The sequence below is a fragment of the Orycteropus afer genome, unplaced genomic scaffold (assembly GCF_000298275.1).
Source record: "Orycteropus afer afer isolate SDZICR_OR568_19922 unplaced genomic scaffold, OryAfe1.0 scaffold00276, whole genome shotgun sequence".
NCBI lineage: Eukaryota > Metazoa > Chordata > Mammalia > Tubulidentata > Orycteropodidae > Orycteropus > Orycteropus afer.
Window position 1 is genome coordinate 1,077,375 of NW_006921863.1, and position 17,118 is coordinate 1,094,492.

General features: G+C 37.5%; 1 protein-coding gene across 1 annotated transcript in view; it reads left to right on the top strand.

Moving 5' to 3' along the window:
- The window catches only part of EDIL3 (EGF like repeats and discoidin domains 3), a 772,555-nt gene that overhangs the window by 247,886 nt on the left and 507,551 nt on the right, over window positions 1-17,118 (top strand). The window contains exon 3 of the mRNA XM_007950540.2: window positions 12,019-12,045. Within this exon, the coding sequence (XP_007948731.1) occupies window positions 12,019-12,045 (27 nt within the window). The remainder of the gene's footprint in view (window positions 1-12,018; window positions 12,046-17,118) is intronic.

The following is a 17,118-nucleotide window of genomic DNA, read 5'->3' on the forward strand; positions in this document are numbered from 1 at the left end:
CAAGGGGCTAGTCTTCCTGCACTGTGCCAGACAGTGTTTCCAAGCTATTCATAATGTTGCCCAGTAATGTATCAGACAGTGTTTCTCTGCCATTCTTAAGGTTTCCCTGGCCAATTTTTGAGAAGTAGATGGCCTCCTCCTTCTTCCTAGTCTGTCTTAGTCTGTACAACTAAGGTTTCTGCATTGAAACCTGTACACCATGTGCAACTCTGCTGGCATCTGAAACACCAGTAACACAACCTCAAGCCTCAGAGCAACGTACAAGCCTCAGGGGATGACAAACTTACAGACAAGTTTGTCTCCCTTAGCTGTTGGAAACCTCTGCACCTTCCTCTTACCTAATTCCTACCTGAAACCTGCCACTCTGTTGTCCCAGGCCACTCCTGGTCCCTCCCTTTCCTAGGTCTAAAGGGCTTGGAGCCTAGCCCTCTCTCCTAACCTTTTTTACCTGGATATCCTGCTGCTCCTGAGTTCCCTGATGCTGCTTCAGGCCCCTCCCTTTCCTGACTGTAGAGGACTTGGGGCCTAGCCTTGCCTCCCGCCCCTTTTAACCTGGATATCCTGCCACTCCTGAGGTCCCTGGGGCCACTCCTGGTCCCTCCCTTTCCTGGCTCTAGGGGGCTTAAGAACGTAGATTCTTAAGAACATGAATTCAATTTGAAGTGAGCATCTTCACAAACATAAATAAAATAGGAATCCTTAGAAGATGAGTTCTATGGTACCAGCTTCCTCTGTCATTTGCAGAGAAACAAAATATTACCAGTTCTTGGGGCATCTGAAATTATATATACTGAACAAGTGATTTTGATTTTATGGATTTCATGTGTTGTTGTTATTGTTAGGTGCCATCAAGTCATCTCTAATTCACACCCTATACACAGCAGACTGAAACACTTCCCGGTCCTGTGCCAGCCTTACAATCCTTGCTATACCTGAGCCCATTGTTGCACATGTGTCAATCCATCTCATTGAGGGCCTTCCCCTTTTTTGTTGACCCTCCACTTTACCAAGCATGGTATTCTTTTCCAGGGAATGGTTCCTCCTGACAACATGACCACAGTAGATTAGTCTGCCCGTTCTTGCTTCCAAGGACCATTCTGGATGTACTACTTCCAGGACAGATTTGTTAGTCCTTTTGCAGTCTATGGTATTCCTATCATTCTTCTCCAACACCACAACTCAAAAACATCAACTCTCCTTTGGTCTTCCTTGCTCATTGTCCAGCACTCACATGCATAAGAGGTGATTGAAAATATCATGGCTTGGATTAGGTGCACCTTAGTCTTCAAGGAGACATCTTTGCTCTTCATTACTTGAAAGAGGTCTTTTGCAGCAGATTTGCCCAATGCAATACATTGCCTGATGTCTTGACTGCTGCTTCCATTGCTGTTGATTGTAGAACCAAGTAATATGAAGCCCTTCACAACTTCAATCTTTTCTCCATCCATCATGAAGCTGTTTATTGGACCAGTTGTGAGGATTTTTGTTATCTTTATATTGAGATGTAATCCATACTCCAGACTGTAGTCTTTAAACTGCCCCAAGTCATCCTTACTTTCAGCAAGCAAAGTCGTGTCATCTGCATATTGCGGGTTGTTAATGAGTCTTCCTTCAATCCTGATGCCATGTTCTTCCACATATAACCCATTTTGTGGGATTATTTGGTTACTGTACAATTTGAAAAAGTATGGTGAAAAGTACAACCATGATGCACCTCCTTCTTGATTTTAAACCATTCAGTATTCCCTTGTTCTGTTGGAACAAAACCTCCTGCTCTATGTATAGGTTTTTCATGAATACAATCAAGTGTTCTGGAATTCCCTTCCTTCCCAGTGTTATCCATCTACACAATCAAATGCTTTTGCATAGTCAATAAAACATAAGTAAACATCTATCTGGTATTGCTTTCAGCAAAGATCCACCTGACATCAGCAATGATGTCCCTCATTCCAAATACTCTTCTGAATGCAGCCTGCATTTCTGGAAACTCTCTGTCAATATACTGCTGTAACCATTTTTTAATTATCTTCAGCAAGATTTTACTTGCATGTGATATAATGATATTGTTTGATAATTTCCACATTCTGTTGGATAACCTTTCTTTGGAATGGGTTCAAATACGTATCTGTTCCAGTCATTTGGCCAGGTAGCTGTCTTCTAAATCTCTTGGTATGGGCAACTGAGTGAGTGCCTCCAGCATGGCATCCATTTGTTGAAATATCGCAGTGCGTATCCCCTCAATTTCTGGAGCCTTGTTCTTTGCCAATTCTTTCAGTGCAGCCTTGACTTCTTCCTTCAATACCATTGGTTCTTGATAATATGCCACTTCCTGAAATGGATCAACATCAACCACTCCTTTTGGTAGAGGACTCTGTATTCCTTCCATCTTCTCTTGATTTTTCCTGCATTATTCACTATTTTGTCCATAAAATCTTTCAATATTGCAACTCAAGGCTTAAATTTTTCTTCAGTTCTTTCAGTTTGAGAAATTCTGAGTGTGTTCTTCCCTTTTGGTTTTCTAACTCCAGGTCTTTGCACATTTCATTATAAGAGTTGGCTTTGTCTTCTAACACTACTCTTTGAAGTCTTCTGTTCACCTCTTTTATTTTGTCATTTCTTCCATTTGCTTTATCTACTCTTTGTTCAAGGGCAGGTTTCAGGGTCTCTTCTGACATCTATTTTGGTAATTTCTTCCTTTCATGTCTTTTTAATGACCTCTTGCTTTCTTCATGGTTGATGTTCTTGATGTCATCTTACAGTTCCTCTGGTTTTTGGTCATTGGTGTTTAATGAATCATATCTATTCTTTAGATGGTTTCTAAATTCAGGAGGGATATTATCAAGGTCACATTTTGACTCTCGTGGACTTGTTTTAATTGTCTTCAACTTCAATTTGAACTTACATGTGAGCAATTGATGGTCTGTTCTTCAAGCAGATGCTGGCCATGTTTTAGCTGAACATATTGAGCTTCTCCAGTGCCTCTTTCCACAGATATAGTCAATCTGAATCCTGTGCAATCCATCTGGCAAAGTCCATGTGTATAGCCACCCTTTGTAATGTTGAAAAAAGTTATTTGTGATAAATAAGTTGTTGGTCTTGCAAAATTCTATCATGTGATCTCCAGCATTATTTCTATCACTAAGGCCATATTTTCCAACTACCAGTGACTCTTCTTTTTTTCCAACCTTTGCATTCCAGCCATCAATGATAGTCAACACATTTTGATTGCATGTGCAGTCAATTTCAGATTTCAGAAGTTGGTAGAAATCTTCAATGTCCTTATCTTCGGCTTTGGTGGTTGGTGCATAGATTTGAATAAAAGTAATATTTAGTAGTTTTCCTTGGAGGAGTATGGATATTATCCTGTCACTGACAGCATTGTACTTCAGGACAGATCTTGAAACAGTCTTTTTGATGATGAAAGACACATCATTCCTCTTCAATGTATCATTCCTGGCATAGTAGAATATATGATTGTCTGATTCAAAATGGCTAAGACCAGTCCAATTTAGTTCACTAATGCCTAGGATATCAATCTCTATGTGTTCCATTTAATTTTTGACAACTTCCAGTTTCCCTAGATTCATGTTTCATACATTCCATGTTCTGATTATTAATGGATGTTGCAGCTGTTTCCATGCATTTTGAGTTGTGCCACATCATCCAATGGAGGTCCCGAAAGCTTTACTCCATCCATATCATTGAGGTCATCTCTACTCTGAGAAGTCATCTCTTCCCCAGTCACATTTTGAGTGCCTTCCAACCTGATGGATTCATCTTCTGACACTATATCAGACAATGTTTCAGGTTAATTCATAAAGTTTTCCAGTAATATATCAGACCGTGTTTCACTGCTGTTCATAAGGTTTTCCTGGCCAATTCTTTGAGAAATGGATGGCCCTTTCCTTCTTCCTAGTCTTTCTTAGTTTGGGAGCTCTGCTGAAACCTGTCCACCATGGGTAGCCTTGGTGCAACATGCAAGCCACCACAGGAGGACAGACTGACAGACAAGTTTGTCTCCCTAACTACTCTATGGCTTTCATAGTCACATTAAATAAGATTCTCTTGAAGGAAGTATTCCTGTCTTTCCCATATCAAAATTTCAAATGGATTATGGTTTTATTAATTTTATTGAAAATTTATGTCTGAGGAAGCATATAAGTTCTGATCTACTGTTTCCCTTGCAAACTTGTTTTTATTGCCTGTGAATTCTTGTAGGATACCTTATGTTTAATTTTCAATTCTCTTTGTACACAACTCACACTCATGTAAAAATCACGATTAAATTTACTTATTGTCCTTTACTTACTCATCTCTAAAGTTAGACAGTTTTCTAGAAATATTTACTGAGTACTGATTAGGTACATTACATAAAATTAGAATATAACCAATACGTTCATAACAAGCACAATGTCCATTTGGGGAAACTAGACTGGAAAATATTTTGTGCCATTTTGTTTAGAACTGGCTTTAGGTAGTTCAAGTCAGGGGAAAAGGGGGAGAGAGAACTTCATAAATTTGGAGGCCAGAATAAACTCTAAAGGATTGAGCATGATGATACTAGAACTCGGTCTACAAGAATAAGATGAGCTTGGATAGAAAGGGAGGGAAGATTGAATAAACCAAGGACATTTGAGGACAACTGAATAAATTCATGAAGTATTGATTTATAGTCTAAGTTGCTTTTCCATGTCAGATCACCTAGTTTAAAGATTATTGCTGCTTTCTGAGTAGAAAAATATGTTCCAGTTATGTCCCCAAAGTCCCTTTAATACTACCTTGGTGTCTGAGTGCAGGCTGCTTGAGTCCTGTTACTTCCTAGCTTTGCAATATTCTGGCTTAGTTGTACAAAATCTGTATTTTTTGTACTTTATTTTTTTCACTCTGTGGAAAAAAAATAATTTGATTAGGTTCCATTCATTCTTTATTATTTTCCCCATTTGAACTTCCTTTTAAATTGAGAAAATACACGTGCACTACTACTTGCTATTACTAATGCTGTTATTAATACCGATTCACTTTATAAATAGCTCATACATTCATTGTAAGCTGTATCACTACTAATTGTGCAGAGTGTATTTTGAATTCCCATTTTAATGGGATCTACTTAAATTAGCTAACTATAGTTTGGTGCTTTTTAACAGGTTAAAAATCACAGGCTTAATTTTTCATGAGTTGATCATTGGTCATTAGAGAAATTATTTTCTTTTTTGACTATTATTCCTTTTCCCTCCTCTCCCTAAGAAAGAAAACCTCATTTTTAAAATAAAACAAATATTTTGTAAAGAATAGGTATTCTTTTATCTAAATCTAGAAATACAACTTAAATGAAGCATCTAAGCTTTATTGTGTTCATTGAGTAATATGGATGATTGTGTTAAAAAAGATTTGTTTTTTTTCTCTATCTTTTTTGACAAATGTTTTTTGGGCTTTTATAATGTTCTAAAGGAGATCTGCTGGTGTAATGCTTAAGGCATTTGACTGCTACCCAGAAGGTTGGTGGTTCAAATCCACCAGCCACTTCACAGAAGGAAGATTGAGCAATCTACTTCCATAAAAATTTACCACCTTGGAAACCCAAAGTGGGTTGCTGTGAGTTGGAATCAACTCAATGGCAGTGAGGTTTTTTTTGTTTTTTGTCTTTTTTTTAATGTTTTAAGGAGCCCTGGTAGTGCAGTGGTTAAGCACTTGACTGCTAACCCAAAGGTCAGCAGTTTGAACCTACCAGCCCCTAGGAGGGAGAAGGATGTGAAAGTCTGCTTCTGTAAAGATATACAGCCTATGGGACAATTCTCTTCCATCCTATAGAGTACCTGTGATTTGGAATCAACTTGACTGTAAGGACTTTCTTGTCTTTTTTTTTTTTTTTTTTGGTTCATTGTTCTTGGCAGTGTACTTAAAATTGGACATAGATTGGTAAGCAAAAAAGACAAAGCCCTTGCTCTCATGTAGCTCCTAATTTAATGGGAGAGACAAATAAACAAATACATACCTACATACTAATTACAGTGTACCTAATTATATCTTATGTGTCATATATTATTAATTGTATTTAAACAAATGCTAGCATCAAATCTAAGGCTGCAGTGAAAACACATATAAAATACTGATAAAAGGGAGAAGATTTTGCAATTCTTTGACATTTTCTGCACAAATACAATGTCTTATATCTTCACTATGACCCAAATATTGTATGAGTATAGAATTGACCACATTTTATGTTTTTGAAATATTTGATAAGAGACTGATTTTTATAGTTTCACAAAAAAGAAAAAGAAATTTGTTATACCAACTTTAAGTCATGAAGCATGCTCCTACTGGAACAAAGACTGAAAAATATGAATAAACAAACAACAACAGAAAAGCCAAAATAAAGACCTGTTTCTAAATACGTTGAAGCCACTCCACAGCTTAGTTTAATAACTGCATTCCCAAATTATTAATGGTGGTTTATATCAAATGAAAACATTTGATATCAAATTTTAGATATATGTGTGTGTGTATATATATATATATATACATACATATATGAATATCTGTATCTATCAATAGATGTCAAATGTCTCAAATGAGAAATGTATCAATTATATATCTATATGACCCACTACCTACTGTTGAGTTGATTCTGATTCATTGCAACCCTATTGGATGGATAGAACTGCCAAGAGGGTTTTCAATGCTGTAAAATCATGAAATCTTGGCACTTCTTGGATCTTTCCTCCTTCAACATCTAATCCTTAGGATGCTTGGTCTGTCCCTAGATTTTAATACAGATGAAAAATATTAAAAGGAAAGAATTTCCTGTTTTAAAGGGTTTCTTTTTTCCATCTCTGCATCCAGTTTTTTGTTTGTTATTGTGCTTTCCTTATACTGAAATCCAACTATTGTGAGGGATGTAGCCAGTCCTCTTCCATAACTCAATACTTTTACAAATAATGTGGACCAAATTTCAGTCTGCATTATGTCATTTAGTTCTTCCTTTTCTCTCGAAGTGGACACTGAAATCAGTACTTTGGAGGACAATCAGTCATGGAGGATAGATTTTGTTTTTTAATGTCACAAACACATGAGCTCAAATTCAAATGGGTTTTAGACAAATTGCTCAGTCACTATGAAGCTCTGCATCCTTATCTATCAAATAATAATTTCTGTCTCGTAATCTGTCTTGTGAATTAAATGAGCTCACACACACAAAGTGATATCCAAAACCATAACTTTTTTCCCCTCATTTTCATACTCTATAATTTTACTAACATCCACCCATCCAAACCAGCACTTCTGTAAGCCCCTAAGGTGTTTTTCTAAGAAGGAACTCCTGAAAGCTAACAACAGTTTTTGTCTTTGAACATTTTATGATATATTTTGGACATGATAAAGCAGCAAACTGCTTTTTTAAATATTTATGTTCTCCATGCCATGCATTCCAACTGTTTGTTTGCTCTTTTTATTTCTTTATGTGCCAAGGAGACAAGCCAAATAGTGTGAGAGGAAAATACTGTCAGGACACAAAGTAAGCTTGTCTAATGTGTACTTTGTGCAGATGTAACCTTAACGGCAAAGAGTGGAGACCGCTCCCTGGTTACACAGTGATACCTTGATTAACGAATCAGCTGGGAACAAAGCTCCTTTATAAGCAATTCAGCTGTGTAAATTTTTATTTTAAAACTTCATGAATCAAGTGAAATAGTACCAGCTTGTGTCATATAATTCAACAGTAATATTGTGGATAAGGTACACTTGTGCACAGAGCAAAAATACCTCCTTACACAGTGCATGTCTCTGTATAAAAAGGTAAATAGAAGGATTCTAGGCAAAATTGTGAAGCTCCTTCACATAAACTCTTCTGTTCCCTCTTGTAACTGCCATCCTCCCTCACTCACATAACAAGCACACAGCTGTAGATTATCGCCCCCAGAGTCTTGCTGATCTCAACAGAAGTCAAAATGACTCATACTTTAATGACTTACATTTAATGTTATCTTATATTGACATTAGTTAGTAATTTCCCAATCCTGATTATATTGTTATTGTTGTTGTTGTTATGTGCCATGGAGTCGGACCTGACTCATAGCCACCTCTCCTTGAGTTTCTGAGGCAGTATCATTATGGAAGTAGTTTGCCCCATCTTCCTTCCGAGGAGTGGCTGGTGGGTTTGAACCGCCAGCCTTCTGGTTAGCAGTCAAGTGCCTTAGCCACTATGCTACCAGAGCTCCCAAGAAGTACCATTTAAAAATATTTTGATTTAATTGGATTGAGTTGGGTCTCATAGGTTGCTATTCTAATATGTATCTAGGGTTATGAACCACCAGTTTATACAAAATTGTGTTTTCATATGTGGTATTCCCTTTTATAATATCCTGACTATCCATGTGTGAACTTCAGAAAACTTGTGTCAAACCACCTGGAGCCATTCTCTAAACCTCAGTTTCCTGCATCCTCATTACAAAATTACTGAATCTTGAGGATGTCATTGGTACATATGAGTAAGTGAGTATGGAGGAAGGGAGGGAAAGACAGAGACAAAGAGAACACACTACAATCTTATCTATAGGTTCCTGGGTGGCACTAGAACTTTATATTCACCATTTACCTTAAATGTTGGGGGTTCCAACTTACTGAGCAGTACAATGAAAGAAAGACCTGGAAATTGGCTTCTATAAATATGACAGCTAAGAAAACCCTGTGGAGAAGTTCTATGCTGTAACACACAGGTTATCCATAACTCAGAATTGACTCAGTGGCAACAAATCTGGTTTTTACACACACACACACACACACACACATACAAATTTGACCACAGAGAATATGTTTTGTTTAGTTTTTACTTTTTTAATAGGCTTGATTTTTAGAGCAGTTTTAGGTTTACAGAATAATTTTGCAGAAACTACAGAGAGTTTCTATATGCTCCCTCTTCTGTGGGCACTTTTTTTTCCTATTTTAACATCTGGCATTCCTACGGTATATTTGTTACAATTCATAATCAATATTGATACACTATTATTAAGGTAAGAACATGCTCAGAATTTCTCAAGGAGAAAGAAATGAAGAAAAAAATTCAAGCCTCATGTTGCAATATTGAACAATTCTATGGGCAAAATATTGAACAAGGCAGGAAGCATAAACAGAGTTAGTAGAACAAAAAGAACTGGTCGATGTTCAGCCATTTCAGGAGATAGCTTATGATCAAGAACTCATGGTTTTGGATGAAGAAGTCCAGCCTGAACTGAAGAATTGGTGAAAAACAATGCTCCATGAATTGATGGATTAGCCATAGAGATATTTAAACAAATGGATGCAGCACTGTAGGCACTCACTTGTTTATGCCAAAAAATTTGGATGACAGCTAGTTAGCTAACTGGAAGAGATAAATAATTGTACATGTTCCAAATAAAGATGATCCAATAGAATGCAGAAATTATCACACCATATCATTAATATTACATGCAAGCAAAACTTTGCGAAAAGTCATTCAAAAATGATTGCAACAGTACATCTACAGGGAACAGCCAAAATTTCAAGCCCAATTCAGAAAAGGACATGGAAAGAGGAATATCATTGCTGATGTCAGATGGATCCTGGCTGAGAGCAAAATATACCAGAAAGTTGTTTACTTGTATTTTATTGACTATGGAAATGCATTTGACTCTGTGAATCATAACAAATTATGGATAACATTGTGAAGAATAGGAATTCCAAGACACTTAATTGTCCTCATGAGGAACGTGGACAAAGATCAAGAAGCACTCATTTGAACAGAATAAGAGTATACTTCATGTTTCAAAATCAGGAAAGGTGAGCATCGGGCTTATATCCTATCACCATACTTATTCAATATGTGTGCCAACCAAATAATCCAAGCATTTGTGTAGTATGAAGAAGAACACGGCATCATTATTGGAGAAAGACTTACTAACAACCTGTAATATGCAGATGACATGATCTTGCTGGCTGAAAGTGAAGATGACTTGAAATAATGCTGATGATCAAAGATTACAGTCTTCAATATGGGCTACATCTCAATATACAAACAAAAATACTCAAAACCAGACAAATAAGCCCCATCATGATAAATGGATAAATGACTGACACTGTCAAAGATTTTATTTTCCTTGTATTCACAATCAATGCTCAGGGAAGTGGCAGTCAAGAAATCAAATGATATATTGCATTGGGCAAATTTGCTGCAAAAGACTCCTTTAAAGTGTTAAAGAACAAAGATGTCACTTTGAAGACAATGTGCAGCTGACCTATGCCATTGTCTTTTCAATAGCCTTGTGTGCATGTGAGAGCTAGACAACGAATAGGGAAAACCATAGAATAATTAATGCATTTGAATCATTGTGTTGATGAAGAATATTGAATATACCATGGACTGCCAGAAGAAAGAAAAAGTCTGTCTCAGAAGAAGTGCAGATCAAATGCTCCTTAGAAGCAAGAATGACTTCATCTCTCATACTTTGCTTATTTTATCAATAGGGACCAGTCCCTGGAGAAGGATGTCATGCTTGGTAAAGTAAAGGGGTCAGTGGAAAAGTGGAAGCCCTCAGATCTAGCATGCAATGATTATGGGGATGATGCAGCACCAGGCATGGTTCGTTCTATTGTACACAGGGTCACTGTGAGTCAAACCTGACTCAAGGGCATCTAACACACCCAGGTTTTTAACTAAAACCCACAGTTTACATTAGGGCTCATTCTTTGTGTTGTACAAACCTGTGTATTTGAAAAATGCATAATGTCACATGCACACCATTTAGTATCATCCAGAATAGTTTAACTGTCCCTAAAATGCCCCATGCTCCATCTTTTCACTCTTTTTCCCTTCCTCTTGAGCACCTAGCAATCACTGATCTTTTCACTGTCTCTAGAGTTTTCATTTTTCCTTCATGGAGAGAATGCCTTTTAACTCTTTATTCTTTATATAAAATTTCTGTAAAGTGGTGCACATCTATATATTATTTATAATTTATATTTTTAAACCATATTATATATAATGGGTTGTTGTTGTTGCCCACCAGCCACTCCTTGGAAGGAAGGTTGGGCAATCCTACTTCCATAGTGATACTGCCTCGGAAACCCAAGGAGGGGTCGCTATGAGTCGGGGCTGACTCGATGGCAAACAACAACAACAACAACATATATAATGGGAGCTCTGGTAGCATAGTGCCTAAGGCACTTGACTGCTTACCAGAAGGCCGGTGGTTCAAACCCTCCAGCCACTCCTTGGACTGAAGATGGGGCAATCTACTTCCGTAGTGATACTGCCTCAGAAACCCAAGAAGGGGTCGCTATGAGTCGGGTCCGACCGACGGCACATAACAACAACAACAACAACATATATAATAACTTAAGATCATTTACATAGAAATTAGTTAAGTCAATTTTGTTGGCAAATGGAAAGGAAAATAAAATACTAAAAATAATGTCTCTGCTAATACATGCATATTATAAATCATAACAATGTAGAAAATTTAATTAAACACCCATAATATTATATAATGTCAAATATGTGATGTATACAGGCATATCTTGGGGAGATATTATGGGTTTGGTTCCAGACCAGCACACCAGAAAATGAATATCACAGTAAAGCAGGGAACAATAATATTTTGGTTTTCCAGTGCATATAAATGATATGTTTACACATAACTATATAGTACAGTCTATGAAGTATGCAATAGCATTATGAAAAAGTTTAAACTATTGTGAGAATTACCAAAATATGACACAGACACAAAGTGTGCACATACTGTTGGAAAATGGAGACAATAGACTTTACTAATGCAGGGTTGCCACAAACTTTCAATTTGTAAAAAAATGTAGTATCTGTAAAGTGCAAAAGAGTAAAGTGCAATAAAAGTGAAGTAAGCCTGTATATAAAATTACAAATCAGGGATTAATAGTCATTTTTGGAAATGTGGAATATTTTTACATTGCATGGTCAATCTCAATTTCAATCTCTCTCTTTCTCTCTCCTTTCCAATCCCACTCTCTCCCTGCCCCCACTTTTCTGCATAGCATCGGATGAAGAGCCAACCACAGCAGGTAAAGTTGCTATGTTTTGAAAATTATTTATGTTGAATTTAATACCTTTAATAATGGAGACTAACTTGAATCCCCAAATTATGTTATAAATGGCAAGTGCTAATGAGTGTTTTTTGCATGGATTTGGAGAAAAGATGCTCAATATGTCATACCTGCATTTCTAAGCATGGAAATATTTCCACTTATTGCATAAGGAGCATTCACTTAAAAAATTGTTTACATTCTCTGAATGTTCTGATGGAATGCATTAGCTCGAAGGAACATGTTTTGTAGCATCTGACTTATGATGGCAGTTTTACTTAACACCTGCTTCTTTAACTACTAGAAACTTATTTTCATTTATCCTAGTTGAATGTTATGTTCAGGTATTTAAACATCTTATTTCTGTGAGTATAAAAACAAATTTAATTAAATATACATAATAATATTACTGAATGGGATAAAATTGAGTTTAAAAACATGTCCATGAGCTATACCAGAAAGTCCTTCAAACTGGTGTATAATATTCCAAGTTCTAATTATATACTGAAATTCATATTTGTAAAACAGCCATAACAGATATTATAATTCTGAATGAAAACAGTTACTTGTACAGGTGACATATTTAATGCAATTATATTGCTATTGCTCAAGTAAGATTTGAAAACTCTTTTTTGAAATTTTCTTTACATCTATTTAGGGACTACTACATAAATTATTCCTTCAAAATCTTAGAAAGAATTGTGCTATCCTATTAATCAAACATTATCAGAGAAATCTGCCCAAAAAAAAGAAGCATTTATAACCGTTAAGAATGTGTTTCTGTATGTGTTCATGGGTTTGTGTATGCGTGTTTCTGTGAGTGTGACATATAGATAAATTTACAGCTTTGAAATTAGCAACATTTGTTTGAATATATGATGTCCTGTGTTTTAAAAAATGGTTGTAAACTTATAGATAACGCTTTTGCTAGATAAGTAACACTCAAGAGCAACTAACAACAACAACACATAAACATGCATACACAGTGTGGCAGTTAAGGTTGTGTGGTGTCAACTTGGCTGGGCCTTGGTTTTGAGTGGCTTGGCAGCTGGATATAGTTTTTCCCCACGATGAGATTATAATCATCTCCATGGGGGAATATGCTCTGGGATGTTTATCAGTGGAAAGGGAGCTGCCTTTTGGGTGTAGCCTGTTTCCAGTATATATGGAGAAGCTTTGAGAATGGCCTCCAGTTTTGGGCACCTCTAGACTCTACGTTCATCTGAGTCTTGGTCTACCATGTTGCCTACTGATCTGGGATTGTGCAATTTTATCTGTTGATCATGGGTTCATCAGCTTCACTAGCTAGGAGCTGCATGAATCAGAAAAAGCCTCTAGCTCCTGTGGGGTTGTAACAGGAGGCAGAGCTGAAGCCTTCATCCAGCACCTGGAACCGGCACTTTGAACTCAGACTTCTACACTCCTAAACTGTAAGATATTAAATTCTTGTTTATTAAAGCCACCCACTTGTGATATTTCTGTTATAGCAGCACTAGAGAGCCAAGGCACACAGATCCTATTTAAAGAAGGGAACACTGAATTTGAAAGTATGTGTAGAATATCCCAAAGGTTGCATAATAAGCAAGAAACAGAAAGAGGATTCAAAATCATGTTTTCCTAGCAAAACACTTGTGCTTATTCTACTAAAGCATATTCTGTTTTTTTTTTTTTTTTTTATTATTCACTTAAGAATTTTAAATAACATATTGCTTTAAATTGTAAAAGTCATTTAAGAGTTAGGCAAGTTACGTTATAATGGTGTACTTTATAATGGTGTACATAATAGCATTTGCAACAGTTTATATATTACTTTCAATGATTATTCACCTGATTACCATAGTGATTTATGGAGTCTGTAGAAAATTTTGAAAAAAATAAGATATGTAAATTCCCCAGAATCCCATTATTCGTATTGTATATTTGCTGTTTTGTTATGTTGTTGTGTTGTTATATGCTGTTGAGTCGGACCCGAGTCATAGCGACCCCTCTGGGGTTCTCCTACAGTCTTCTCAATTTCAGTGACTCAAGCAAAGTCTTCATATACACTTTGATGGCACTTTCCATATCCAGACTTCACCTATCAGCTCCATGTTCCAATCCAAATATTTCCATGATGTAACCTTTTCTTGCCATCATCTCTGTCATCACTCTAATCCAAGACACCACCTACTCACACCTGGATTATTACTGTGCTGTTAGGTGCCATCAAGTCGGTTCTGACTTATAGCAACCTTACGTACAACAGAACAAAACACAAATTATTATTCTGGTAGCCTCTAACAGGTCTTCTTGCTGTCACTCTTGCCCCCTGTTGCAGTCCATCCACAACAGAACAGTCACAGTCATTCTTTAGCAGTGCTAGTCAGATCCTATTTCTCTTCTGTCCTGAATCCTCCAATACCTCTTATTTAACCCTTCAGTGGTGGGAGCAGTGGTGGTTCAGTTATAGAATTCTTGTCCATGCAGGATACCTGGGTTTGATTCTTGGCCAGTGCACATCAAGCTCAGCCACTATCCATCTGCCAATGGAGGCTTATGTGTTATTATGATGTGAACAGGTTTCAGTGGTGGTGGTGGGGGGGGCTTCCAGACTAAGATATACTATGAAGAAAGGCCTGGTGATCTACTTCTGAAAATCATGAATGAAAACCCTATGGATCACAACTTTCCTATCCCATTGTGAATGGGGTCACTATGAATTGGCGTCCTTACTCCACTGCAGCTAAAAACAGCAACAACAAACTCTCCAGCAGTTCTCATCCAACTCCACTTGATTTAGGATAGCAACTTCTCCATATGTCTCTGGCATCATTTCCTACTGCCCCTACGTCTCCTTCCTTTTCTATAAACATAAAACAAACACAAACCCCTGGTCATATTCCTGTCTTAGCCAGGGCTTTGAACTCACAGACCCAATTTCTGGTAGACATTCCAGCAGGCATCTGCATGACTAATTCCCTCACATCCTTCACATTTTTTTTTTTTTTTTCATGATTATGGGGAGGAGTGGCTGGTGGGTTTGAACCACCAGCCTTCTGGTTAGCAGTCAAATGCCTTAGGCACTATGCCACCAGAGCTCCATTAGGGAAGTAACAGACAATTCAGGTTTTGGAATGCTCTCAGGATACAGTTCTTCAATGGAGACAGTCTCCCATCTGCTATGCCCTCAGGAATGCCTCTCTGGCCCTTGGCCTCTCTACCTGGCCTCTGCCCTGCTTCCTGCTTGGGCAAGTGTCACAAGAACTCTTTTAGCTTTGTGGACAAATAAACCTAGGTGCACTGCACTCAGCCAGCAAGCCTCCTGCCCAAGGGCACTCAGTTTCTTGCTCTGTAGGCTTCAAGGTCTCCACCTTGTCTCCTGCCTCTTGGTTGCACTGCCACTGTCTCTCAGCCAGACATCTCTCTCAGCCATGTATCTAGCCATCTCTCAGTGAAGGAGGTCCAATGTAGGGATCTTGACCAAGGATGTGCTCCACTTCAATGCCAACTCTTCTCTGTTAATGGCAGTGAGGTACCCCCATCCTTCATATTTTAACTCAAAATATGCCTTCACAAAACATCCTTCCCTGGACACCTTAACTAAAAAATTTACACCATTCTCCAACTTGTCATCACTCTACCCTGCTGTTGTTTGTATTGTTAGCCCCTGTCTGCATACCTTACTTATATAGCTTGTTTATTGTCTGTCCTAGCTGAATATAAAGCAGCCCTGGGGAAGCAATGGTTATAAGGTTGTCATTTCAAACACACCAGCTGTTCTGTGGGAGAGAAACCTGGTAATCTGTTCCTGGAAAGATTACAGTCTAGAATACCCTATGGGACAGTTCTTTGTACATGGGGTTGCTATGAGTCCACTTGAAGGTGCTTAACAACAACAAAACTGAATATAAACCCTCAAGGGTTGAGACTTTTATTTTTTGGTCTATTTTATCAGTTATTGAATCTCTAGCTGCTATGAAAAGTGCCTGGTACATTGTAGGTACCTCATAAATATTTATTATATGATTGAACTAATGAATACACCTTACTGATTTTCTACTGGTATTAAAGATTATTAACCCAAGAACATACACAATACTTATATGTGATATAATATGAAGAGGGACGATGATAAATAAAATTATTTCCTAATTTAAGTAATAGATAAGTAAGAGAGTAATTAGGAATTTGTTAAGAATTGTACAGATACTTTACATTTTTACTTGGCAGAAGAAAAAGATCTTTGATTTGCAACAGAATAAAATACATTTGCTTAGTGATTTTTCTAGAATGGTGTCCTCATAATGTCAATAATGGAGTATTATTAGAAAGAAACTACAACAATGGTTTTATGAAACCTCAAACACAACAATAAATACCATCTATTGCTTAGCCTAGTGTCTAAGGTGCTTGACTGCTAACCAGAAGGCTGGCAGTTCAAACCCACCAGCCACTCCTTGGAAGAAAGGTTGGGCAATCTACTTCCATAGTGATATGGCCCAGGAAACCCAAGGAGGGGTCGCTATGAGTCGGGCCCGACTCGATGGCACATTACAACAACAGTGCTTAGGTAAGAGTGAACACAGTGGGGGAAAGGCAGTGCAGGGCCATTCACTGGTGGACCAGGCCTACAGCTCCTACTGGCTTCCTGAGGTTTGGGTCCAAGAAGAGTAATTTTTATTTTATTATTACAATAACTTCCTCATTAAGAGGGAGACCTTTAAGGAGACAGTTTGACACATGTATAAAATGGTCTCAAACATAGCAAGGCTTGTGAGGATGGATGGTGCAAGACCTGGGAGTTTCCTTCTGTTGTTATGTACAACAGAAGGTCACCAGAATTGGAGCTTACTGTACAGCAAATAACAAAAATAGCTGATTCATTGCTCCTTCAAATAATTCTATTTTCAAAGTTACATGTCCATGTCTGTCATATATATATATATATATTTGTTGTTGTTGTTATGTGCCATCAAGTCAGACCTGATTCATAGCGAACCCTCCTTGGGTTTCTAAGATGGTATTACTATGGAAGTAGATTGCCCAACATTCCTTCTGAGGAGTGGCTGGTGG